The sequence below is a fragment of the Leptopilina heterotoma genome, unplaced genomic scaffold, assembly GCF_015476425.1.
Source record: "Leptopilina heterotoma isolate Lh14 unplaced genomic scaffold, ASM1547642v1 Lhet_33, whole genome shotgun sequence".
NCBI classification, from domain to species: domain Eukaryota; kingdom Metazoa; phylum Arthropoda; class Insecta; order Hymenoptera; family Figitidae; genus Leptopilina; species Leptopilina heterotoma.
Genome location: NW_025111022.1, coordinates 1,078,988 through 1,106,841, shown reverse-complemented (window position 1 = coordinate 1,106,841; position 27,854 = coordinate 1,078,988). Strand labels below are relative to the sequence as shown.

The window sequence follows — 27,854 nt, the reverse complement described above, 5'->3', positions numbered from 1 at the left end:
TTCTCGATGGAATTTAATTTTTTTAAAAAAATTTTTGTTCCTAAAAATTTAAAAAGTTTCAAGCTTATTTTGAATTAAAATTTGTAATTGACAAATAGAATTTATAAAACTTTTTTTCCTTTATTTTTAAAAAATTTTGAATAATTTTATTAAAGCAATTGTAATTAACAAATAAAAATATGCAAATTATTTCCTTATGAAAATTGAGAATATTCTACAGAAATATTAAGGAATGGGAACATGTAATGTTTTCTTTCCCAAAGAAAAGAATCAGTTTGTGAACAATATTGTTATTGAGAAATAAAAATTATGCATAAAATGATGATTTATTTCCTATTTCTTAATCATAATTTTTTTACAATTAACAATTTTCTATTTTTTATAAATCAAAAGGAGAAAATTTTTTTATAATTTAGAGTAGTCAAACGAAATTTGTTATGGAAAAAGCATGTAATAATCAAAATTTATTTGTTAATAATTTTTTTTTAAACTCTTCATTTTTTTTAATTTAAAATATTATTTTATTATAAGTCGTGAAAAAATACCTGTCTGTTTTCGATTTGTCAAACAATATTTTTAAAGAAAAAACAGAAACAAATGCATACACAAAAACTAACTTCAAAGTGTGGACATTAATGTAAGAATGAAATACGAAGATTATTTTAGTTAATGGCCCGAAATTTTTGGTTTTTGATTTGTTTTCCTAAATTCTGAGTGAAGATTCTGAATTATTTTTGAATTATTTTTTTTTCTGATTATTTTGAATATTTTAAAAAATCTTGTCTCCTAGAAAATTATCATCAAAAATTGTTTCCAAAACGTGTCCGTCCCGTCCTTAAAGGTTTAAGCTGCATTACATAGAGTGATTTCAAGTCAAATATTTTAGAACTTTTTCAGCTGGATTAGAAAATAAATTTTTTAAAAAATTTGCCCATCAGAATAATATTTCTGCATGTAATTATTTATTTACTGTTGCAGAACATTTTTTTTTTTTTTTGAATTCGAAAATTGAAGAAGATTTAAATTTAAAAATTTTTCACTCGTTATTTTTTGATTGCATAATAAAGTGGAGGGTTGATTTTTCGGTAGCTGGCACGCAATCGAATATACGTATATGGAGCGCGGAAGATTATAAATTCGTGGATCCTTAAATGTAAGTATCGGTCCAGAAAGAATCCTCGCATGAGCAATTTTAAAGGTGGAAAACGGGCTTAATTTTTTTTTCCTCTTTTTTTTTTGTTTTGAAGGAATCTTGGGGTGTGGGAGTCTTGAGTTTGCGGGTTCAAAGGTTCGCGATTATAACATTCCGGACATGCCGTTTCGTGTGCATCAATTCGGTACGCCAGTTCGCTCTTTGCTTGAGCCGCCTTATTGCTCTCATCCAAAGAGAAAGAGAGGGCAACTTTCAGAACATCTAAAACATTATTCTATAATGCACAATAATAAAGATCATAAAAATCATTTTTTCGTAAAACTATTTTCTTTTTAAAATTGCTTTCTAAATTAATTAACTATATTCATCTCCGTATTCTTTCATTCATTCTGTCCGCAGTTTAAAGTTAGTTTCCGTGTATGCTTTTGTTTTTTTTTCCTTAAAAAATATTGTTTGACAAATCGAAAATATGCAGGTATATTTTTATGATTTATAATAAAATAATATTACAAATTAGAAAATTTAAAAAAAATTATGATTAACAAATAAAAAATATACCCATTTCGTTTATATTTGTATATGCTTTTTTCTATAACAAATTTCGTTCGACTGATCTAAATTATTATGCAAATTATTTTCCATTTTATTTATAAAAAATACTAGAGAATTGTTAATTGTTAAAAAATTTTGATCAAGAAGTAGGAAATATACTTATTTTATGCATAACTTTTATTTCTCAATAACAATATTGTTTACAAACTCATTTTTTTCTTTTGAGAAGAAAAACATTAGATACTTCCGTTTCTTAATATTTTTGTAGAAAATTCTCAATTTTCATAAGGAAAAAATTTGCATCAATAATTCTATTTCTTAATTTCAACTGTTTTAATAAAATTCAAAGTTTTTTTAAAAATAAAGAGAAAAAATGTTTATAAAATTAATGTCGAAAATAATTTCGAAATTAATTTCGTAAAAATAATTTCTTCTGAATTTTCTTTTCTGTACGTAAATCGGTTGCATTTTTTGTTTTTTATTTATTTTGGCAACATAAATTGCATGTATTGTTTTTTTTCCTGTTTTTGTGATTGAATTAAGCGAAGAAAGAAAGAGAGAGAGAGAAAAAAAACAGATTAGAGATAAAATGACATCAGTTCAAGGGAAGCCGGATGAAGTATTTACGCGGCGTAAACTAGATCACCTTAAGATTTATGAGATGATTTTTATCGAGGCAGTCTTTATTGTTCCATTGTCCCGTCGCATTTTGTCGAACGAATAATATAAAGCAGTACCCACACTATGCACATGACACTCGGGTAGATATTTGGTGTTGCAATTTGTAATTGAAATTCGCACACACCGCAAAACAATTGATTCAATCGCCTCCCTTTTGAATAATGCGTCTAAAAGAGGGTTTTATTTTCACGCCTTTTAAGTCTCAAAGAGGCAGAATTTCCATTCAAGAAAGAGAGAGAGAGAGAGACTATATAAAGTGAAAAGTGTACTTTTGACCCGTATTCTTTGAGAATTAAAAATTAAGAATCATTTTTAGTAACGGCGAAATTTATTCTCTGTAAGAAATTTAAATTTTCTTCTGTGTTATTAAACAGAATTTAATTTTGCTTTTTCCTTACTTCGAGACAGAATTTTGACTTTTTCCCTGATCCTAAAGAATATTCTAAGATTTACTCTAAAAATGATATTATCAAAAGTTTCTAATACATTCATTTTATTTGTAAACATTGTATTGTGAATGTTTTCAATTGTAAATTTATTTGAAATATTCATATTTTCTTTAATTATTATTATTAGTATTTTTTACAGAAATTAATATTAACGAAACTTTACAATTTAAAAGTTAAAAACTTCTGAACTTTAATTATTTCTGAAAATTGCTGATGCAAATTTTCCAAAAACTTTACTTCAGTGAAGTTCACGTTTATAATTATTATCAATTAAAAGAACAAAAATTTTTTCAAGATAAAATTAATAACGTCAAAATTCAATTATTTTTTCAATTTTTAAGAGAAATTTTTTCCTAATAAATCAGGATTGACAGAAAAATTTGGTTTTGTTTTTCCTTGTTTTTCAGTCAGAATTTTGATTTAAGAATTCAAATTTTTAGCTTGATTTTGATTTTGTCTTTTGCACTCTAAAAATAATTTAAAACCTGAAATTCAATTATTTATAAACATTTCAAGAATTTCTTTTTTGTAAGATAGACAATTTTTTTTAATTATATTGGAGAATAAAATTCTACACTGAGAAAAAATTTATTTGATTCAAATAACGGATTACTTGTGTATTATCAAATAAATATTTAGATATCTACTGAAAAAAATTTAATTTTTAGAATTTCTAAGAAAATTCAGAATTTTGGAGTCTTTCTTCTTTGCCTCATAAACTATGAAATCGACAAGAATTATAATACAAGACCTTCAATTTTTTCTACTTCTATGACAATAATTTCCTTTTCAATAACTTAATTAAATATTAAATAACTTAATTCTTGAAAAATTGATTAAGAACAATTGATTCCAGAAATTTAATTATTTTGAAATGTTATAAACTTCTTCGCATAAATTCAATTATGTTCAAAAATTTTTAAAAATTCTTGTCAAAATTTCAATTCACTTTATAAATAATAAAATTCTTCTCTGAAATTCAATTATTTTCAAAAAATTTAATAAAATTCTTGGTAAAATTTCAATTATTTTCAAAAACTTTCCTCATTTCATTCATTTTTAATATCTACTATTTTAATATAATTTTCCAAAAGAATTCAAATATTTAAACAATACTTTAATAAAAGTTTCACAGGAATTCAATTAATTACCAATTTTTTATAAATTTCTTCAAACCAATTCAATTATTTTCAATTTTCTAATGAGGTTTCTCGAAAGAATTTAAATATATTTAGAGAATTGAAAAGAAAATAGTTCTGAGAAATTTAATTATTTCGAATAATTAAAATAAAATCCTTTTTAAAGTTGTATTATTAAAAAAAATGTTAACAAAATTCTTTACAAGATTTAGTTAATAAAATTGCAATTTTAATAAAATTTTCCTATGCAATTCAATTATTTTTAATACAATTCTTCTTAAAAATTCAATTATTAAAAAAAAATTGGAATAAAGTACTTCACAAGAAATCAATTATTTTCATAAATAATAAAATTTGTCTCGATAATTTAATTATTTTTAAAAATTTTGATAAAATGCTTTATAAAAATTTGAAAAATTATAATAAAGTAATTGATCATGGAATACAATTATTTTCGTAAAATATAACATTCTTCCTAGGAATACAATTATTGTCAAAAATGTTTGCAAAAATCTTCGAAATAATTCAATTATTTTCGTAAAAAATAAATTTCTTCGAAGCAAATCAATTATTTAAGAAATTTTTAATAAAATTTTTCCCAAGAATTCAATTCTTTTCAAAAATAATCATTTTCAAAGGAATTCAATTATTTGAAAAAAAAATTTTTTTAATTGCTCGTCAGATTTAAATTATTTTTAATTTTTTAATGAAATTTATCGATGGAATTTAATTATTTTCAAAAAGTTTTCAAAAATTCTGAGAAATTTAATTATTTTCAAAAATTTGAATAACATTCTTCACAAGAAATTAATTATTTTTATAAATAATAATATTTTTCTCCAGAATTCAATTATTTTTACAAATAAATTTTTTCATAGGAATTCAATTCTTTAACAAAATTTTTTGCAAAAATTTTTTGCAAGAATTCAATTATGTTCTCATTTTAAATTTATTATAAAATATAAAAATAGAGTCTTCCGAGTCTTCGACTCGGAGTGATCGATTTCTTCATGTTTTACAATAATATTCTAATAAGCTATTGAATTTTAAAAGATTTAAATTTGAAAATCTTAATTCCTATAGAAAAATAATAATGATTAAATATTTATTTAAAAAAGAAGTTATTAGTGTTTTCGAATAATTTTAGAATTAAAGAAATTTGTAAATAAATGTAATAGAACATTTTTTTGAGTATCTAATAATTTTTGGAGTGAATCAGAATATTCTTCAGGGTTAAGGAAAAAGTGAAAATTTTGTTTGGGAATCAGGGAAAAGTCAGGGAAAAACAAAATTAAATTTTTGTGGCAATCCTGAAACAGAAATTCGCAGTTTTTTCTTAATTTTGCAATTTACTAAACCTTGAATGATCACAGATAAAGAATAAAAATTGAATTATTATTTAAACTATTTTTTTATTTTTTATTTTTTTACCAACTTTATACAGAATGCACCTAGAAAGTTGCAGTTTTTTCCTAATTTTGCAATTTACTAAAACTTATGTGATTACAATTTTTAAACAAATTATTAATTTGTGTAAAAATTGTTTAAATAATATTTCAATGTAAATATTGCCTTTAATTTATTAATTTAATACCAAGCAAAACTAAAAGAAGGTAAAAAGTTGTCAAAAATTTGCTAATCTCTCTGTTTATTTGAAAATTATATGATTTTGCGATCATAAATTGTTTAAACAAATGCAATATGTATAAAAACGTTAATAAAATACAGTATTTGTATTAACACATAATTATATGGAAAAAATTTCATGAATTTTAATCGTCTTTGGAACATAAAAAAGTTAATGTATCAATAATAACAATATATTATTCAACAATAATGTAATTAAACGTTCTTTACTGCTAAAGTCCCAAATTAACTTCCTGAAGTAAATAATAGTAAAAAAAATAAGAATTCGAAGTGGAAAATTTTTTTCCTGAAGACGTTGAATGAAATAATTAATAAACAATTATTAACATATAAATAGCCGCATGCTATAATTGACTTTGAAAAATCAATATCGATCTCTGTGGGTGGGGGGAGGAAAAAAAATCTCAAGAGTGAAAAGTTGAAAGGGGAATTTATCGAGCGAGCAAACAATAAGAGAAACTTGTTAACAGCATAAAGAGAAATATCATGAGAGTAACTTGGACGACCATCTGGCCCGGGATGGTGTTTCGTGGCCTCATCCTGATTATTAATTGTTTCATCTCGGCCTTATCCGCGCCTCCCAAGCACGACTAAGCAAATACAGGAGGCGTAACTCTCAATGATGTACGAGCTTAAAAGCCTTCACGAACTTTACTTTTTACTCTTTCAGCGTTTGTGTTTCTGTGTATGAAAACGAAACAGAGAGAGACAGAGAGGTCCAATAAAGAGAGAAAGAGAGAGAGAGAGAGTCTTATCTCTTGATTTATAATTTAAAGCTGGGAGCGCATACGTTTTCCGATTCAGGAAACGCAATCGGTTTTGTTGCCCTCCAAGAATGAAACTGTTTAAAACTGTTCTCAGAGAGCAAAACTTGTTGAACCATATCTCGCGAATTCTGAGTTGGCAACTTTTGCTCTCGAGCAATATAATTATTGTTAGGCTATACAAATCGAATTTATAGATCTTATAATTCTTTAGCACCTGAAACAAATTTCTTTGAACTCATTATTTCTTTTTTTTTTTTTGTCTCGAAGAATAAAAGAACGAAATTTTTAATTCAATTTCGTCAGTCAATTTTTAATTTTTAATTCGTAATTTTATTCATAAAAGTCATAATTTAAAAAAAACAATTTGAATTTCAAAATTTAATTTCACTTTTTAGTATCTTCCCGTTATTCACTAGCCAATAAAAATATTTTATACCTTGTTTTTATTCATATTACCGATTTTCATAAATTTTCTTTGATCAATTATGAAAATAATCACACGCATTTAGAATAGAGAGTTTTCTATTCTAAAAAAAAGAAAAAAAAAGAATTAAGTGACTATAAAAGGTTTTTTTCCAACGATTGTTGATTAAATGATTCTTTTTAAATTGGATCCATTGGTAATTAATTCGTAATTAAATTATAATCAACAATTAGCCGTAAAATGATTAATAAGAGATGATATAAAATGTTTCTATTTGATTTTCACCATAATAGTATTAAATCATTAAAAATTTCTGATTATCCGTCATTGAAAAATTTCTCTATGTATACCTGTGGACTTTTATATAGCCTTTTAGTGTAATTCAACTGCGAGTCATCATCTTTGGCATTTTAACGACTATTAACTTAAACGCCGAAGGTGTTAACTTTACTTTAAAAAAGAAATTGAAGATGAAAATATAATAATAATAATCGATTGTGAAAAACTTGTTGAAACTTTTATTTTATGAGGTATGTTGATAATTATCACGCTTGATTGTCAATTTTAATGCGAAATTTTCACAAGGTACGATGCAATTTTATTATATTTTTTCGAAAATCTAAATTAGATGGTGAATAATTCACAATTAGAAAAAAATTTTTTTGATAATTTATTTTAACTATTTTCTAAAATTTTGGTTAAAAAATGACTACAACAACTACTACGAATTTAAATACTACTACTTCTACTAATTTCAAGTTTACCACACTTTAATTTTGAATTATTAAAAGTGTTTACTAATTTAAATTATTACCTGACATTTTTCTTTCGAATTAGTAAATAGGTACTAAATTTAGTCAAATTTACTAATTCAAAAGCAAATTGTAAAATAAATTAGTAGAAATAACTATTTATTAGTAAAATAATAATAAAATAATAATAATAAAATAATTAATAAAATAATAAAACACTATTTTTAATATTAGTAAAATGATAAAATAATAACAAATTACTAGACATTAGTATTCATTAGTAAAATTTACTAATTAAGAAGCAAAATGTCAATCACTGATTAAAATTAGTAACCATTTTTACTAATTCAAAATTAGTGAGTACTACTAAATTTTAAAAACTAACTACACCCAAAGAAAAATTTTATTTTAGCCAAATCTGTAATTTCTTTGAGTCAAGTAAAAGTATATTTGTCGCAGAGCATAGTAAATTATTTATTTTTTTCAAATAAAATTATTATTTAGCATAAATAAAATTTTTATATATTTTTTGTTTTATTTATTTATTTTAAATAAATTTTTTTTGTTACTAGCTAAAAAAATGCGCGCGTGTAGTTTTTCGTTCCGGTGTCAATTGATAATTAACAATAATGCCTAGTAATATAAATGGGTGCACATGTGTAATCAGAAAATATATTTCAAATATTTAAAAAAAACTGAAAACTTTACAAAAATTATGATTATAAAATAAAAATTATAAAAAATTTTTTTTAATTTACGTAAGAAAAATTAATTTTATTAAAAATCAAAATTTACAAAATTTATAACTGCTTTGCTAACATTGCACAAAATTTCAATTTTGGGTTTTCTTAAACATAAAAAAAAATAATTCTTAGAAGATAAAGAATTTTTAATTTACTAGAATGTTTTCCTGGACTATGAAAAAAAAATTATTTGTTAAATTTATTTAGTTTTAACAATTATTTGGCTGAATAATTTTTTTATTTTGAGTTAAATTTTATCAATAATAATATTAATTTATTATTTTTTAAATAAGGAGGAAAAATTAATAATAACAGATTAAATTAAAAAAAAAAATTTTTTGGATAAAATGTTTTCCTGGAAAACTTAAAAAATAATAATATTTAAATAAATTAATGTATAATAATTTAAATTCTTTTTAATTTTTTAATTAACTTTAATTTAAACTTGAATTATTCTACACATCTAACAATTTATCAATTATTCTTAGAAGATAAAGAATTTTTATTTTACTAAAATGTTTTCCTGGAATATGAAAAAAATATTATTTATTAAAGTAATTTAGTTAATTAGTTTTAACAATTATTTGTTAATTACCTAAAATGTTTGTTACAAAATAATTTTAATTTATTTGTTTCAAAGAAATTTTATTAGATTTAAATAAAATTAATTTGATTTAAATAAAATTGTTTGGTTAATAAATTTAGTGCAAAAAAATGTTTTCTTGTGCCGAATAAAATTTTTATTTAAAACAAATAAAAAAGTTAGTAGAGGGTCTGAGACAAATACACTTTTATTTCATTCAAATATATTATATTTGGTTCAAATATAATTTTTCTCTAGGTGAATTTTACTAAAAAATAGTGATGAAGTCTGGTAAAAAAGTTCTTTTTCTAATATTTTGTATTCAAAATTTTAATTTCACCTAAATTTTATTCAACTATTTTCATATCAGTAATTTTCCAATATTCATAACTGAACATGGAAAATTCGTTAAAAAATAATTCTTAACTTCTATTTTAAATTTAATTAAGAAATAATTACTGTCATTAAAAAACTTGCAGTTTATTTTCACTTTCTATATCAAAGTGAAATTGAAAATAAAAATATTTTTATTATTATTTTAATTTTGTTAGATTTTTATTTTCACTTTCATTTTCACTTTGATAGATTTTTTTTAATTACACTTTTACTTGCAGTAACAATAAAAATAAAAAACTCTATTAAATTAAAAATGAAGGCGACAAAAAATCTATGAAAGTGAAAATGAAGATGAAAAAAAAATCTGTCAAAGTAAAAGCAGTATGATAAATTTTATTTCACAGTTTCAATTTCTATGTCAAGCATTTTTTTTTTAGCCGAAAATTTGATTTTCACATTTAGTGAAAAGTTTTATTTGTTTAACATTTAAATACAAAATTTATTTACTATAAATCAAGGGTATAACCCGTTAAACTTGTAATAAATAAATACATTCTATTTGGTTTAAATTAAAACTTTATGTCCACCAAAAAAAATTTATTTCTGTCAAAAAAAATATATTATAAAAATAAATGTTGAGAGTAAATTTTCTCACAAAAAGGGGAAATTATATTCTTCGCGCGTTAAATATATAAATGATTGTTTTTCTATATATATACATATATAACTGCTATTAATTTTACAAAAGAATGATGGTGTGGAAAATTACTGTCTGCTCATCGAACAGGCTTTACATCCGTGATTCGTCTATATACTGCGCCTTTATTTCTTTGGAAAATAGCAATCACGCGTGTGCATGTTAATTTTCATCGCAAATTGGCGCATTCGACATTATATTATCAATCTGAGAAAATATTACGTATATATTTATAAATATATATATGTACATATAGTATAGACAATATAGGAGAGGAATCAGATGGCGATCGTAAAATAACGCTTGATTTATGCTCTTTATCCTGGAACATTCATTTGCACGTTCTATTCACTTATGACTTCTAATTACTCATATATATATGTGTGTGCTAAATGAAAAATTAATTTTCCCTCGTATATAGATGATATTTTAATGACTTTGATTGGTATTTATTGAAAATTAAAAACATGAAAATTTAATAATAACGTTTGTTCGAGACTAATAAATTTGCACATGTGAAATTCATTTTTTTTCTCGAATTGTTATTTTTGCATTTTTATTCCAGCGTTTGTATTTTATCTTTTATTTAATTTTGTTTCTACTCTTGTCTCATTTTATTTTTAATTTAATTTTTATATTTCCCACGTCGAAAAATTCCATTGAACTTCCGTGGAGATTCCGTGGAAATTCTACAATTTTTGTATTTTAATATTATTTTAACATTTCTATTATGATTAGAGTCTAATATTTTTTGCTTTTAAAATGATTAGATACTCAAAAAAATTTTCTATTACATTTAATTACTAATTTTCTTAATTGTAAAATTATTTCAAAACATTAATAAATTCTTTTTTAAATAAAAATTTAATCATTATTATTATTCCATAGGAATTCAGATTTTCAAAAAAAATTTCAAATTCAAATCTCTATGAAATTCAACAAATTATAAGAATATTATTACAAAACATGAAGATATCGATCACTCTTCGACTCGGAGTTATTAATATCTTCATGTTGTAATAATTTAAATTTATATAAAATTTTCCAAAAAAAATTGTACTATTTACAAAAATTTTAATAAAATCCTTCCCAAGAATTTAATTATTTTTACAAGTAATAAAATTTTTCACATGAATTTAATTATTTTCATAAATAATAAAATTCTTCATAGGATTCCAATTATTTTTAATAAAATTTTAAATTAATTTCTTAAAAAATGTAATTATTTTCAAAAATTTTTTGCAAGAATTCAATTCAATTTCACAAATAATGTAACTCTTTGCTGAAATTAAAATATTTTCAAAATCTACTATTTCAATAAAATTTCTTAAATGAATTCAATTATTTAAAAAAAATGTAATAAAATGCGTTGCAAGAATTCAATTATTTTCATAAATAATACAATTCTTTACAGGATTTCAATTTTTTGAAAAAAAATTTAATTAAAATTCGTTGCAAGAATTGAACTATTTTCATAAATAATAAAATTCTTCACAGGACTTTAATTATTTAAAAAGAATTTAATAAAAATTCTTTACAAGAATTGAATTATTTAAATGCAAAAATAAATAATTTATTGAATAAATGAATATTTTTTAAAATTGAAATAATAATTTCAAAATTTTTAATAATTTTATCAACAAATTTCTAAATAATATAATTTTTTTGTCGAATTTGAATAAAATTTTCAAGAATAATTACATTTTTCGAGGAATTCGATTAAAATAATTGTATTAAAAATAATTGGAATTCTATGATAAGTTTTATTATTCATGGAAAATAATTGAATCTCGGTAAAAAATTTTATTATTTTTTGAAAATAATGTAATGTTTGCTTTAAATTTTATCAACACTTTTTTTAAATAATTGAAATCTTTTGAAAAATTTTATTATAAAATAGTAGATATTGAAAATGATTGAGAATTGAGGGGAATTTTTGAAAATAATTAAAATTTTGCCAAGAATTTTATTAAAATTTTTGAAAATAATTGAATTTCAGAGAAGAATTTAATTATTTCTAAAGATAATAATTGGGATTTTGTCGAGATTTTTTTGTAAATTTTCAACATAATTGAATTTTGTGATAAGAATTTTATTACTTTTGAAAATAATTGATTTACTTAATTTTTGAGAAATTGTTGTAAAAATAATTTTTTTCAGAATTAACTTTTAAAATACTTGGACTGACAGACAAAATCAAAAGTCAAACTACATATTTTTGTAATTTTAAATACCAAAATTTATTTATTGATTTAAATTGAAAATTGAATTTATGTAATTATAGAGGTGTTTCCAAGAAACTATAAAAAATTAAAATTTAATAACTAAAATTATTTAGAAGTTTTATTTCCACAAGTTTTAAACGTTCAAATTAACGAAATATTATTGTTTATCAAAAATATTTTCGTAAATCATTGATTACAATGAAATTTAAAAACTTCAATTTTATATTCAGAAACTAGAATTAATTTTTTTGATAATAACATAAAATTATTGTTAAAAAAATTTAATTTAAACAAGAAGTAAATAAATTACATTTTACATAAATTACATTTGTTTTAATTTTTAATTGAAACAATTAAAAATTTAGCTGAAATAGTGAAATTTATAGTTGTTTGAAGTAAAATTTATTTTACAAAAATACAATTATTATATAATATATTATAAATTATAATTTAACAATTAAAAAACAAAAAACTATAAAAAAATAGTTAAAAAAGTAAAGCAAATGATAAAATGAAAAGTGAACAAGTTTTTAATTGACTATTTGTTCAATTCCTTTTTTTCAAAAAATAATTTAATTTTTTTGCTCTAAAGACATATAATCAATTAACCAGTTCACTTAAAGCTATATAATTCCAAGTTAATTAAAATAATATATATTTGATTGCAGTTTGATATTATAGGTTAAATATAGAAATTGAAGTTAATTAAAATATATAATGGTAATAAATATTTTTTTTCCCTTGTTTATTTTAATAGAAGCATTTTCCTTGTAATTAAGGTCAAGCATATGGTGTTTATGTAAAAATCAATAATAAAGAGAAGGGTATGTGAAGAAATAGAAGTAATTAAGCGTTGTTAAAAGTAAATCAATGTTAATTGCAGTGTGATGTTGGCTATTAATATATTGCACTAATATTTTGCTTGTGTACACTTCTCCCACTTTTTTTGCCTTTTCAAAACACTTGGACCGGTCTTTCTCGATTATTATACGGGCAATATATATGGACGATCGAGTTGTTAGATCATAACGTCCTGGCCTGGGAAATATTTACATTCCAAGAAGCATCGATGATGCAACTCGTGATTAAGATCATTACAGGTGATACGCGCGCCGATCGTCATCAACCGATCTGATATACCTGCAATTTACTCGTAATCATCTCTTTTTTTTTTTTTTTTTTTTTTTTATTTTGTCACGAAAAAGATCATTTTTTTTAATCAAAAACGCAAAAATTAATAACGAATCGTCCTTGTCATACATTTCGATCTGCCGAAATTTATTTCTTCATTAAACTGATCTTTTGATCGAGAGAAATTAAAAATTTAATTAATAAAAACTTTCGATAATTAAAAAATTTTTTAATTTTTTAAAAAAGATTTTTTAATTACTATTTCTTTGGTTCTTAAAAATTAACTTTAATAATTTGAATGTTCGTTCACTCTTTCATTCATTTAATTTATTTAGAATAGCACTTTGAACAAAAATTCAAAAAAATCAATTACTTAACAAAATTTTTATACATTCAATTACTTTCACTAATAATAACATTTTTCATGGAAATTCAATATTTAAAAAAATTTTTTGATAAAATTCTAAGCAAGAATTCAATTATTTTCATAAATAATAAAACTCATCGGAGAATTTCAATTATTTTTAATGTTATTTTAAATTAATTAATCAAAAAATTCAATTATTTTCACAAATAAAGTTTTCGACAAGAATTTAATTATTTAAAATAAAATTTGCATAATATTCATTATATTTCGAAAAAATTAATTATTTAAAAGGATATTTATAAAATTCTTGTAAAGAATATAATTATTTTCAAAAATAAACAAAAAATTTTACAGAAATTTAATACTTTTTAAATATTTTAATAAAATTTTTCGCAATAATTCAGTTGTTTTCATAAATAATAAAATTCTTCTCGGGAATTCAATTATTTTTGGAAATTTTTATAAAATTCTTTACAACTATTCAATTATTTTCATAATTAATAAAATTCATCGCAGGATTTCAATTATTTTTAATACAATTTTACAGGAATTGACCAAAAAATTTAATTATTCTTAAAAATTTAATTTCAATTCCTCGAAAAAATCAATTATTTAAAAAAAATGTTTTTTTAAATCCTTTAAAAGAATTGAATTATTTACAAAAATTATAGAAGTTTTCACAGGAATTCAATTATTTTCAAATATTTAAATAAAATTAATCGAAAGAAATCAATTATTTTAAATACAATTTTAATTAAATTTTTTTGAAATAATTCAATTATTCTTTTAGATTTTAATAAAATTCTTCCCAAGAATTCAATTATTTACATTTTAATCAAATTCGTTGCAAAATTCAATTATTTTCATAAATAATAATATTCATCACAAGAATTCAATTATTTTTAAAAGTAATATATTTTTTTGGAAATTCAATTATTTTAAAAAATTCTAATAAAATCGTTCTCAAGAATTCAATTACTTTCATAAATAATAAAGTGATTTTTAGAAATTCAATTATTTTCAAAAAAATTTAATAAAATACCACACAGACATTCAATTATTGTAAAAAATTTTAATAGAATTCTTTGTAAAATTTAATTATTTTTAAAAACTTTTCGAAATTCAATGTTTTTTAAAATCTACTATTATTATAAAATTTCCAAACAGAATTTAATTATTTAAAAATGTTTTTTGTAAAAATCTTTTTAAGAATTGGATTTTTTTAAGACTAATAAAAATTTCTCAGGAATTATTTAAATTAGAATTTGCATAAAATTAGTCGAAAGAAATCAATTATTTCAAAATTTTAATAAAATTCTTGATAAGAATTAAATTATTTGAATAAATATTTAAATTCTTTCATGAATAATATAATTCGTTACAGAAGAATTGAATTTATTAGCAGTAGGAGAAGAAAAAAGTAAATATTTTTGATTAAAATTAGGGAAAAAAGTCAGGAAAATAAAATATATAGAATGGAATTTTTGTCAGTTTTTGTGAAGTTTTTAAAATGAGTTTTTTTGGTCGTCAAGTTTAATTTTTCGATATTAGCTACTTTTTTACTAATTTTTTTGTGGTCTCAAAGCTACTTTCTACTACTTTTTTAGAATTAATTATTGAGTGCGAAGTCTGATATTTTTAATTTAAAAATTTTACTCAAATTTAAAAAAATAATTTTTTTGATCCATCAAAAAATATTTTCAATTTTTGTTCTTTACTTCTAAACAAAATTAGAAAATTGTTAAACAATTGTGATTAAGAAATAGAAAATTTATTTATTTTGTATTATTTTTGTTTATAAATCACAATTTTTTTAACAAAATTATTATTTTTTTTTTAGAAAAAGAAGAAAAATATTTGGACAATTCCTATTTTTAATTCAATTATTATTTTCTAGAATTTTAAATTATTTTTTACGAAAATAATAATTGAATTCCTTAAAAAAATTTTATTATTTATGAAAATAATTGAATTCCTCTGAAATTTTTATTATTTATGAAAATAATTAAATGTTTGCATACAATTTTATTAAAATTCGTTTTAAATAATTAAATTCTTTTTGGGAAATTTTATTAAAATAGTAGATATTGAAAATCATTGAAATTAGAAAAAATTTTGAAAATAATTTAAATTAGGACAAGAATTTTTTTGACATTTATGAAAATAATTGAACTTTGTAGAAGAATTTTGTTATTTATAAAGATAATTGGAATTTTTTTCAAATTTTGAAAGTTGAATTTTATAAGAAGAATTCTATTTTTTTTTTTTTTTTTAAAAAAAATTGAATTTTTGCAATTATTTGTAATTTCTCCAAAATTGAATTTTTTTAGTGTTTTCAACAAAAATTGAAATTAAAAAATTTTTAAATTCTATTATTTTTAAAATTGCTAATTTTATTTAAAAAAAAAGGCAGTAAAAAGTTAGCCGCGCGCTTTTGCGCGCGAATTGTTGCTACTTTGTTTTTAAATGCTTTTGTAAAAAAAAAAAATTCTTATTTTAGCGCGGTGAGTTTAGACCTTTCATAATGAAGGACTTGAAAGGAATGAAATGGAAAGGGAAAGAGGAGAGTACAGGTCGGAAGTGCGCTCTAATTCCCGAGTCCCGCACATTGCAAAAAAAAAAAGAAAAAAATGAAAAAAAGAGAAAAAAAATACGCGGGGCTTATCGTTCGTTGCGAAAAAAAATAATAGTGACCTGTTGACAAATTCTAGTAATCGACTGTTTATTATATATATATACGTTGTCTCGTGACCATTTATAGTTGTGCATACATTAGAACGGATCATCTCGTGTTAGGTGCACCTGTCTGCAATATCTCATATAATAATAATTACTTAACTTCCCCGCGTACTCATTTTCAAACAAATGCGTTTTTTTTCTTCTTTACTTCATATAAATATATTCGTGAGACGATAATTTTATTATTTTTTCCTTTTTTAGTGTGATTTTTAATCATACTGCTTCACTCTTGAGAAATAATTTGACAAATTAAAAAGCGATGGAATATATAATTTAAGGATTGTCAAATATTTCTTTTCTTTGCTTCATTCGGAAATTATGATTTAGAATAATTATTGCGTTTTTCTTGTTGTTTTGTCATCGTTAGGATGTGGGAAGTAATAGCTTTTAATTATATTTTTACTATTTTTTTTTAATTATTATTTGTTTCTTATTAATTAGAACTGTACTGAAGTTTTTAATGTTTATTATCACTTTTTTGACAAACTTCAGATGAATAATTTTTTTATGATCAAAAATATGGAAAAGTAGATTTTTTTTTGACAAACTTCAGATGAATAATTTTCTGATGATCAAGAATATGGAAAAGTAAATTATATGCCCATGTTTTTGTCAGAGTTTGTAACTTTTGCCTTTTCTGTAATTAATTAATTTACTGTTTACTAAATTGGTAGTGAAATAGATTTAATGATGATAATTTAAAATTGAAAATTGATTGCACTTCAAAACTTTACAGTGATTTTTTTCTCTCTTTAATAATTGTTGTATTCAAGGAGCAATGTATTTAAATTCGATTGAAGATGTAATAAAGCAGGAAGCACGTCCTTTGGTTTTCGTTGGTGGAGGAAATGAAATGGAAGGTGAATTCTGAGATGGATCAGAAATTGACATGCATCCAGCATTCGTTATGCCGGTGGATAAAAGAAATAATATTCTACTGTCGCCCACGAACCCTTGCACATCCGGTGCGTTTTCATGGAATCTTTTGAATACCGTGTTGTATCCCATATTAATCGAAAATTCTATTTTTTCTACGAATAGTATGAAAATTGCATCCGAGATTTTCGAAACTATTTTCATCTCCACTTTTTATCCAATAAAAAACAATTAAAAAGAAAAAAATTGAAATTGATTTTTTTATCTCAAAAAAACCGCTCGAAAGATTTTTGAGCGAATTTAAAAAATAGCTAAATTTAACAATTATTAATAATTTCGATCAGATATTCTCATGAATCCTTCAGAGTTCCTTTAATATAAAAAAATCGAAGAAATGAAAAAAGAAACTTGGAGATTTGAATTAAAAATTTATCAAAGTTTTCAGCTGAAAAAAAAAGGTAGTATCGTATTTATGAAAATTTTTTTCCATTTTCGAAATATTTATAAAGTCTCGTCACGAGCACATTAAAATGCACCGGTGAAATTAAACGATTCGACTTTTATCTCTCGCAGATATTTTAATTCACGAATAAAGTTCGTTATCTCTTTGATGAACTCCTCTTTCAGGAGTTGTTACCCATCATGCCATAGTTCAAACCGACGCATGCAAATTTCTCCTTTTCCTAAAGGCAAAAAAAAAAAAAAAGAAGAAGAAGCAGAAGAAAAAATATCGTGTGCGTTGGTCGCGCATACTGCAAAGATTAGAATTCTTGCACGTTAAACGCTTTCGAAAATTCAGTGGGAAATCCGGGAATAATATGAATCTCTCTTTTAGATGAGTCTGGTGAAATCCGCGTCGTACCCGGAATACATAATTTCACATAAACTTTAAGAGTGCATATGAATTCTTGATTAAGAAACTCAAATTCGAGCATGATGAAGAAAAAAAAACAGTCTGAATGCACTATTCCAATGCTCACAATATACGACAAATTGAAATTGATGCTGACATTTTATTACACGCTTTGAATGAAAGGAAGAAATCACGTTTTTACGTTTCTCCGTTATAAGTTTTTTTTTTGGAACAACAAGAAACAATGGATATTTAAAAAAAAATTTTACGCAAATCTTAAATTTTAAAAAGTTGTAAAGAAGATACATTTTTTAATTCGAAAATTGAGTACTAAATTTTTTTCTTTCAAAATTAATAATATAGAAAAATTGATTGAAAGAAAAATTCAAATTTTCTGACTGAGAATAAAAATAGGAAAATGATTCAGTAAAGGGATGAATTTATTTAAGCTATAAAACTAAGTGGCGCCAGGTGAATATATATATATATATATATATATATAGTCACTTCCTGTTGATTGAAAAGAGTAAAGGGAGAAGTTCCTTGGAAGAAATTGTACCTGACTTTGCCACCCGCATTTTTTACAGGTATTTTTACAGGCGCTTATATGTAAAGTTTATTGCTTCGATGAACCCACACAATTTAACACTGATCTACGCATAGCACGCGCAACGCACAATGTAAAGCGTTAAGAATAACTACGTGATCGAATTCGAGGAACAACCGGACATTCGTTGTTGCAGCCTTCATTTCTTAAACGCGATACGAATAAAATAAAAGAATAAAGATTTCGTTAGAAGAAAAACTTTTTGAAATTGTCTTCTTTTTTTTGAACAATAGGGTCAGAAACAAAGTGCCGGAAATTGACGGCGGAAACTTCAATTTTTTTTAGTCTCTTGCGTTGAATAAATTAAAAACAGTTATTGCTAAAGTGGTTTTATTTACGGCATTTTTTTCTTTTTGGGATGTTTAACAATCACAATCACTTTAGTTGAAAAAAAAATATTATTAAGTGTTGAATAAATTTTTTTGTTTCAAAAAAGTACATAATTTAGTAGGCACTGTGACATAGACAAATAAAAATTTATTTGCTTCAAATGGAAAATTTATTTTCGTCCAAAGAAATTAATTTTCCTCCAAGAAAATATATTTGAGCGCAAAAAAATTTGAGCCAAAAAATTAATTTGAGCGCAAAGAAATTTAAGCCAAAAAATTAATTTGAGCGCAAAGAAATTTGAGCCAAAAAATTAATTTGAGCGCAAAGAAATTTAAGCCAAAAAATTAATTTGAGCGCAAAGAAATTTGAGCCAAAAAATTAATTTGAGCGCAAAGGAAATTTGAGCCAAAAAATTAATTGGAACAAAAAGAAATTTATTTGACCAAAAAAAGTACCTATATTGGATCCAAATAAAAATTTATTTGAATAAAAAAAATTTATTTATGCCAAATGAAATTCATAGGACAATTTAGCCATTAATAACTATGTAGTCTGACGAAAACGTACCATTTCTACTTAAGTATAAATAAAAAAGAGAAATTTTGATAATTTACATTTCTAATTTTATTTAATTAATTTGTCATTTTAGAAAGTGTTAAAAACAATTTGTACCATTATTATTTTATTGATTTCATATGTCTGACCTTTCAACATTTAACATTTTCCATAAAGAAATATTTTATGTCTCTACATTAAAAAATCAATTTGTATCGATGCTAAGTTAAAAAGAAATATTTATTTTAGACAAAAATAGTTGACCAATACAGAAAATTTTCATCGTGATTAATTAAGTATTAATTAATTAATTAAGCAACTAAACTAAAAACATTTCTTTTAAATAATGTATTACTTGACTATTTTCAAAGAAATGTTTATTTAGTTATAACAAAATAATTTTTGTACATATATTATTTTCTGTAATTTTAGTTTCACATCAATGAATTAGCAAACATTTGTAAAATGTTTCAAAATCAGGAACTACTGGTTTAAAATTAATAAATATATAAGTCGACGCTCAGCATCTATACCTAAGTCCAGTACCAGCATCTACTTTTTCAATCTTAAAAAAAAATTGAGCAATTCTTTTCGGTTTTGTGAAAAAAAAAATATTTTTCGATACTCAGCGTCGACGCTAACTTCAGAAACCTAAATATATTTAATCGAAAATTTAAATTAAATTTTAAAAATAAAGTGATAAAACATTTTTGTGTGAAGTAAATATTTACAGTAGAATCCCCATTATACACTAAAAAAAAAATTTATTTGATTAAATGGTATTTGAACCAATAATTTTTGTATTTGAAGCAAATACCATTTAATTGACTCCAATAAATATTATTTGATTCAATTAAATATTTAATTGATAATAGTCAATTAATCGGTTATTTAAATCAATTAATTTTTTTCAGTGTCCCTTAAAATTTTTCCCGGTCCCTTAAAATCCGATATATGTAGGTTTCACTGCATTTGATAATAGTGTAGTAATTCTATATTGATTATATTATATATTTTCATAGATTAGAAAAATATTTTGAAAAAACAGAACGCTATAATTTTCATTTAAATAAATATGCTAATACTTTTGTGCTGAATATATTTCTAACGCTTAAAATATGCAAAGATAAAGAACAATTAGAGGACAAGATAAAATTCTTAAAAATTTTCAACTACTTTAAAGCATATTCTTAAAATTTACCTGAGGAGCAATACTGTTAGGAAACTGTTCGCGTTTAGAATTTTTCTCTTATCCTGTTTAATTGACCCATGAAAATCAGACGAATTTTCGACCAACTGATGATGCTTAAACTTACAGTAATAACGACAGTAATAATGACCAATGCGAAAGTGTATCCAATAATAGCCATAATGTAACAAACCAGTGGACTTATTTTCAATAAATAAATAAATAAATAAATCTCCTCCGGTACAGGTATAATATTATGTAGCTTTCCCGTGTAGAAATTGCCATATCTAGGCCATATCATGGCATGAAACACCTTCCCAGATCTGGCCCAAGTCTGGCCACACTTGGGCCAGATCTGGGAAGGTGTTTCATGCCATGATATGGCCTACACAATGATCAAAAGATCTGGCCCCTATTTGGGCCATGGTTAAATTTCTACACGGGTTGCTGTATTTCTGCCTAACAATATAACAATTTTGACAATATACCAGATTCCGAAGCTCGGAGAATTATTTCGTTAAAGCGTTCAATGTAAGAAGAATCGAATCTCGGCATCCATGACTCAATATAATATATCACAGATTCCGGAAGTACTTTTATGTTGTTTTTGTTGTTGTCTCAATTCGAAATATTTAACATCTTCTTCAGCATTGGCTATTATACAGGTTACATTTTCGTAATCAGACGTAATCAGACATTGTAAAATGTTTTGTCACTTCCTGAACGAGAGGATTTACTTTTGAAGTTGAATTCATCATGTGATCATCAACGACAAATATTACCTAATACAATAATTATATTTAGAAACCAAAAAGAATTTATATTAATCTATTATCATTGTAACAATATTTTTTGTTCACGAAAAAATTGATTCAGCAAATTTTTGCAGAATATTCTGAAATAGATGTCTGTATTCGATAGTCCAGAAAGTTGTGTAAAATGCGCTGAATTATTCTTTTCTGTATACCAAATGTAAGATTGTAATTAATTATAAATTTTGAATTACCTGATAAAATTTCGTCTCTTTCTGCAGATAGTTTGATAATCCTCTTAGGTAATAATTTTTTGGTGGATCTTTTAAGTTAACAGTTCCAATAATGATAGAAAATAAACTACTTTAAGAATTTCATATCAGAAGTTAAAACATGTTATGAAATTATAACTTTAAGAAAGAAAAACTCGTCAGTTTTAACCAACTCAAGTACTTTCGTGTATGATAAAATGCTCTATTCCTGTATTATTTTTATTCTTATTTCTGTAAATATCATTTTTAATTTTCGTAGATGGAATCATTTTAATTTTAAAAGTACGTTTTGTACAACATTGAAAGTATTGATTTTTCCTGGTAAGGTTTCTATGTCCTTGCAAATATTGTAATAAAAATTATGCTTCATGTTTGTGTAGCATATTTCCCATTTTTTAATTTTTTTTTCTGGTTCCGTACTACTTTTTAAAGTATCTTCTTTCCATCATTAAAAACTACATTCTTTTAAATATTTAGTTAAATATTTCTCAAAATTTTGACTTCCTTTAACAGATATATTGAATATAGAAAGTCTAAGCATTCGTCCATGAAATGTTTTAAATAATAGAGAAAAACAGTTGAACGTCAACCAAAATACAAGGCAAAAATTTTTCAAATCTACAAATTATTTAAAATCAACTTTCAAAATATTTGATTAATATTATTGGAATAACATTCAAAACAGAATTTTTGGCGCAGTTCAAATACTATACATTTAAACTACGCACCTTTTAGCGAAATATATCGCTAATCATGTTCATTCGACTTGTGCAAAACAAGCGAATTTTCGACCATCTTATGACGCTTAGAACTTCGGCAATGAAAGCGATCAATGCAAGAGTGTATCCAATAGCCATAGTGTGAAAAATCAGTGGAAGTAATTTTTCACCTGATATTTCCTCCGGCCCAGAGGGATCTTTACGTTGTTCCTTTATATCATTGTGTATCAATTTTGACAGTATGCCAGATTCTGAGGCTCGCAGAATTTTTTTGTTAAATTGATCAATGTATGGTGAACTATGTCTTGATATGAACGTCTTGAAGTAATATGATAAAGACTTCAGTAGTACCTTCATGTTCCTTTTTTGTGTTCTTGATACGAAATTTTTAACCACTTCTTGAGAATTGTTTATTATGCAGGTCACATTTCCATACTTAGACAAGAAATCCAGGCAGTCAAAATTCCACCAATGATCAGGAAACACAGTAGATTTTGTTCCTAGTTTCTGAACCTCTGAGATAGGACTAAAGAAAAAGTGTTCCTTTATTTCTGAATATGTCATAGGTATCAGGTCGGTATCAAGCAATTCTTTGAGTGTTGTTATTTCCGCTTGTGGTCGCCAATTGATGTCCAGAATTATTGAATAAAAGTAGCTGGAGTATGCAATACAACAGAGCATTAACACGCCAAAAATTATTCTTTCTGGAGATTCTTCAGGCTCGTTGTCGGTTGACATTCCCAGTACAATTCGACTGACGTTAAAAGTTTGCCATGTTCTCCTACTCAATTTTAACACGAGAGCTGTGATCCGAAGCAAAATAATTGCACCGACGGTGACACACATAATAGTAATTAATTCGTCAGACATTGTAAAAGTTTTAGTTGTTCTTGAATTTTTGGGAATTACAGCTTTCAAGCTACCAATACTTGTTATACGCATTCTATAACTTTTTACATGACTCTGCTTGACTAACAGAACGCTTTTGTGAAGTAAATCCATTTCCATTTTGTATGCAGACAGAAGCGAACTTAATACTCCAAAATCTTTGATTTTAAAAAATAATGTTTTCGTACGACAATTCATATTTGTCGTTAAAAGACTAGCAAATCTTCTGATTTTTTTCAGATTTTCTCCTTTTGGTAAAGAATTTTGATCAGTAGTGAAGCAAAATTTTAACATATACTTATGCAGGTTTCTCAGTTTGTTCGGGAACCATTGTACGTCATCTGTTAATTTCTGAGTGAAATAGGTTCCAGAAAAAGGATTCATCTGATGTAAAATCGATTGATTTAATTTGTCGCTTATCAAGAATCTTTGGTTGTCGTTTGGTTGCGTCATTACAGCAATATCGAGACCCAACGGGAAGTTGCCAATGTTAACGATTGGTTCAATAATGGGCCATGCTTGGTACCCAATGGTTTTTTCTTGGCAAAACAATTGGCAACCATCATTGGACCACCAATGGTTTAAACTTGGGATGATCACGCTACTGCCAATGATCGGTAGCCAAGCATCGGGCCAATATTAGTTGCCAAGGAATTGCCAAGGAAACAAAATCGATTTTCAAAAGCTTGATTTTTTATTGGCAGCCAACAAAAAACCAAGGTTTTGAAAATTTATTTTTTTTTAATTATTAATTAAAATTTATTTTTCAAAAATTTATATTTAAAAAAAATATATTTTTCAAAAATTTATTTTAAAAAAATATATTTTTTTAAATTAATAGAACATATTAATTTAATTTGTCACCTCTGGTAAAACAAAGATGAAAGACTGATAAATTCCCTCACTTTATATCTTACAGTGAAGGGATAACTGTGAATGTCTTTGCGAGAGAGGAGCAGGTACTTATATAGAGCCAGTGAAACAGGTCACAAGCGAGAAAAAATCACTAGCATGCACTCTGGCGGCGCTTGTCGGAACTGTTTTCTGGCGCGCATGCATATCCTGACGTTATCGACACAGCGCTTGGCAACCAACGTTGCGCCACTTCCGACAAGCGCCGCCAGAGTGCATGCTAGTGATTTCTTCTCGCTTGTGACCTGTTTCACTGGCTCTATATAAGTACCTGCTCCTCTCTCGCAAAGACATTCACAGTTATCCCTCCACTGTAAGATATAAAGTGAGGGAATTTATCAGTCTTTCATCTTTGTTTTACCAGAGGTGACAAATTAAATTAATATGTTCTATTAATTTAAAAAAATATATATTTTTGAAAAATATATTTTTTTAAAATTAATTTTTGAAAAATATATTTTTTGAAAATAAATTTTAATTAATAATTAAAAAAAATCAATTTTCAAAACCTTGGTTTTTTGTTGGCTGCCAATAAAAAATCAAGCTTTTAAAAATCGATTTTGTTTTCTTGGCAATTCCTTGGCAACTAATATTGGCCCGATGCTTGGATACCGATCATTGGCAGTAGCGTGATCATCCCAAGTTTAAACCATTGGTGGTCCAATGATGGTTGCCATTAATGTTCCAATAATGGAACGGAGTTCGCCAAGCATGGCCCATTATTGAACCAATCGTTTACTTCCCATTGGGGAAATTCATTTCGCCACCAATTTTGAAGCAATTTTTCTATTGATAAAGACTTGTTGTGTGGAAATAGGTTGATCAAACATTTCGGATGTGGATATCCCATTGACAGACTATTCAGTTGTTCACCTACAGTTACTTCTTGAATCCTAGTTTCGTTTGGGTTGCCGCTGAGAAATAGAATAAACAATGTCGTTCTTCTGGGATTTTGTAGAGCCGACGAGTAGTTAGTCTCGATGAATTGGTACCGAAAAGAAGACAATGTGATGCACAAGGTTGGAAAGTGCTTGCCAACTTCTCGAACGAGAGGATTTACTCTTGAACTTGGATAATTCATCATATGATCGCCAATGACAAACATTACCTGAGACAATAATTATATTCAATAATCAAAATAAGTATATATGTTTAAATCCACAGAACCGGACGATTTTGTGCTGTTCCTGATTTGATTGATTTTTAATCAGTTCTATTGAATAAATAATAATTTATTATTTATTTATTTATTTATTTTTATCAGTTCTTATACAAATGTATAAGAGTTAAGCAATTAATTACTATTATTTATCGTTGTTTTAATTCATGATTATTGATAACTTATTTAACTGAAAAAATTAATAGAATTATATTTTTTGTAATGCTTATGTAATCATGGTTGCTGAAAATATTTCGAACATATTTAATCGCATAATAAGCAGAGGATGTAAGTACAATTTAAACATTTGTATATTTATTTTTGTTAAATCATGAGGTTCCGTGGATGCTTTAATATCACAATTATTATTGCATCAACAACGTTTATATTAATTTTATATTTCATTCACTTATTGATTAATTAATTGAATAAATTAATAATAGCATTTTTTTATTATTATTAATCCTAGACTCCTTAACAGAGGGTTTTTGGTACCACAGTAAAATTTAAACTACGTCATTGTCTAAATATTTTTTTTAGATTTTCTGATTTCTTCAATTATTTCATCACATTTTTAAGGTATATTAACCTTCTGCTGTTGCTTTTGACCGTTATTTTCAAAATTCATCAGATTGGACACCTAGTGTGGACTATTAAACAAATTTGTGGTATTATTGCACCCCGGTTGGGCAGTAATGTATTATGTAGCTTTGTGAAGGAGTCTAGGGTTAATAATATTATTATATTAATTATTACAATATAGTTGTACCTAATTAGTTAATTTTTATCAAAATATAAGTATCTTTATAATTGTTTAATTTAATTATTAATAATTAATATGGTAGAACGGGGTGAAAGAGCCAAGGTGCAAAAAAGCCATTTGACTTTTATTTTAAAACTGTTAAACCGATTTATCAGCCATTTAGATTATAAAAACTATTAGGTAATACGCAACTTTTGATTCTAGTTTGGATGTTGTACCTATAGTAATATAGTTTTTATTGTAATTTTAATTTTTGAGTTACTCTGCGTACAATATTTCGATGAACTTTTCGAACATATTATAACCTGTTTAAGTGAACGGGTAATAAAAGTAAATGTTTGTACATAAGCAGAAAACTATACTAAAAACGTATACAATGTTAATTTTTGGAAATTGAACTGAATTTAAAATTTATTATAGCTTTTAGAAAAACTGGTCTTGGGGGTGAAAAAGCCAGGGACAAAAATCCATTGAATATTAGGTGAAATTCATTTGTTTTCTACTTAAACTAACCTTCTAATTTTATAAAATTTTCGCGTGTTTACTTAATAAAATTAATTAAACACAACGAAAAAATAGTTTAAAGTGCGCTAAAAAAATAAACAACGAAGAAACGGTTGCAACAAAGTTTGGCATCTGTGATGAAATTTAAGGAAGATTTTAAAAAAAGGTATAAAAACTTGGTAGTGTAAATGGAAAACAGGTAAACTTAACATAATATTCAATTTTCCTTGCTAAAAGCTCTTTAAAATTTATTAAAATATTTTAAAAATAAGATTATTTGTTATATAAATAAAGGAAAACTATAAAAATACCAATGTTAATAACATATTTTGCTAAAATCGCGAGGTGGCTTTTTCCCTCCACCAGGTGATACAAAAAAGCCACTTGCAGTGCATTCGTAAAACTCTTATAATTTAGTCCTTTCATGGAATAAAAAATATTTCCGTCAAGAATATTCAAGCTTAATAGCTAAACCTTCAATGCCAATTGGAAATTTGAGAAAAAAAATTTAAATTCAGATTTTATAGTGTCAAATGTAAAAATGTGGCTTTTTCACCCCGTTCTACTCTAATTATTAAATTTAATAAATAAATTCTAAATTACCTGATGTAATTTCGACTCTTTCTGCAGATAGTTTGTGAATCCTTTCAGGTAATCATGTTTTGGTGCGTCCCCCAGACTGCCTGTTCCGATTATTATTAAAAATACGTTGAACTTTACGAACTTCATATCAGCAATTTCTTCGAAACATATCATCAGCATTTAAATCATTATAATGAAATTGTAACTCTTCATCGTAATAGTAGGAAATTGAAAGCTGCAATAGAAACATTAGATTGACAACTTGAAACTGAACTTCTCAGTTCTAAAAAATTTTCCAAAGTGGAACTCTACTTTACGGTATCAATTCTTGTATGTCAGTAGTGATTTTCATTATTTTACGTAGATGGTATCGCTTTTAATTGTAAACCAAGCTTTTTTGAAAATAACTTTCAGAGAAATTGATTTTTTACCTTTTTCGTTTCCTACGTCCTTGAAAACAGTGAAATGTAAATTGTGCGCTACATATTAGTTTGTAGTTTGTTCGAAT

The 27,854-nt window shown here is 24.6% G+C and overlaps 2 protein-coding genes across 2 annotated transcripts in view; both read right to left on the bottom strand.

Annotated features, from left to right (window-relative positions):
• The window catches only part of LOC122505017 (3-hydroxyisobutyryl-CoA hydrolase, mitochondrial-like), a 39,462-nt gene extending 11,897 nt beyond the window's left edge, over window positions 1-27,565 (bottom strand). The window contains exon 1 of the mRNA XM_043616422.1: window positions 27,368-27,565. Coding sequence (XP_043472357.1) covers window positions 27,368-27,526 — 159 coding nt within the window. The 5' untranslated portion in view covers window positions 27,527-27,565. The remainder of the gene's footprint in view (window positions 1-27,367) is intronic.
• On the bottom strand, window positions 21,193-23,859 carry LOC122505018. The gene is made up of 2 exons (XM_043616424.1): window positions 21,802-23,859; window positions 21,193-21,577 (listed from the first exon to the last, which is right to left on the bottom strand). Exon 1 carries the CDS (start codon window positions 23,808-23,810, stop codon window positions 22,551-22,553), a length of 1,260 nt encoding a protein of 419 aa, XP_043472359.1. The 5' UTR covers window positions 23,811-23,859; the 3' UTR covers window positions 21,193-21,577; window positions 21,802-22,550.
• Window positions 27,566-27,854: the final 289 nt, after the last annotated feature.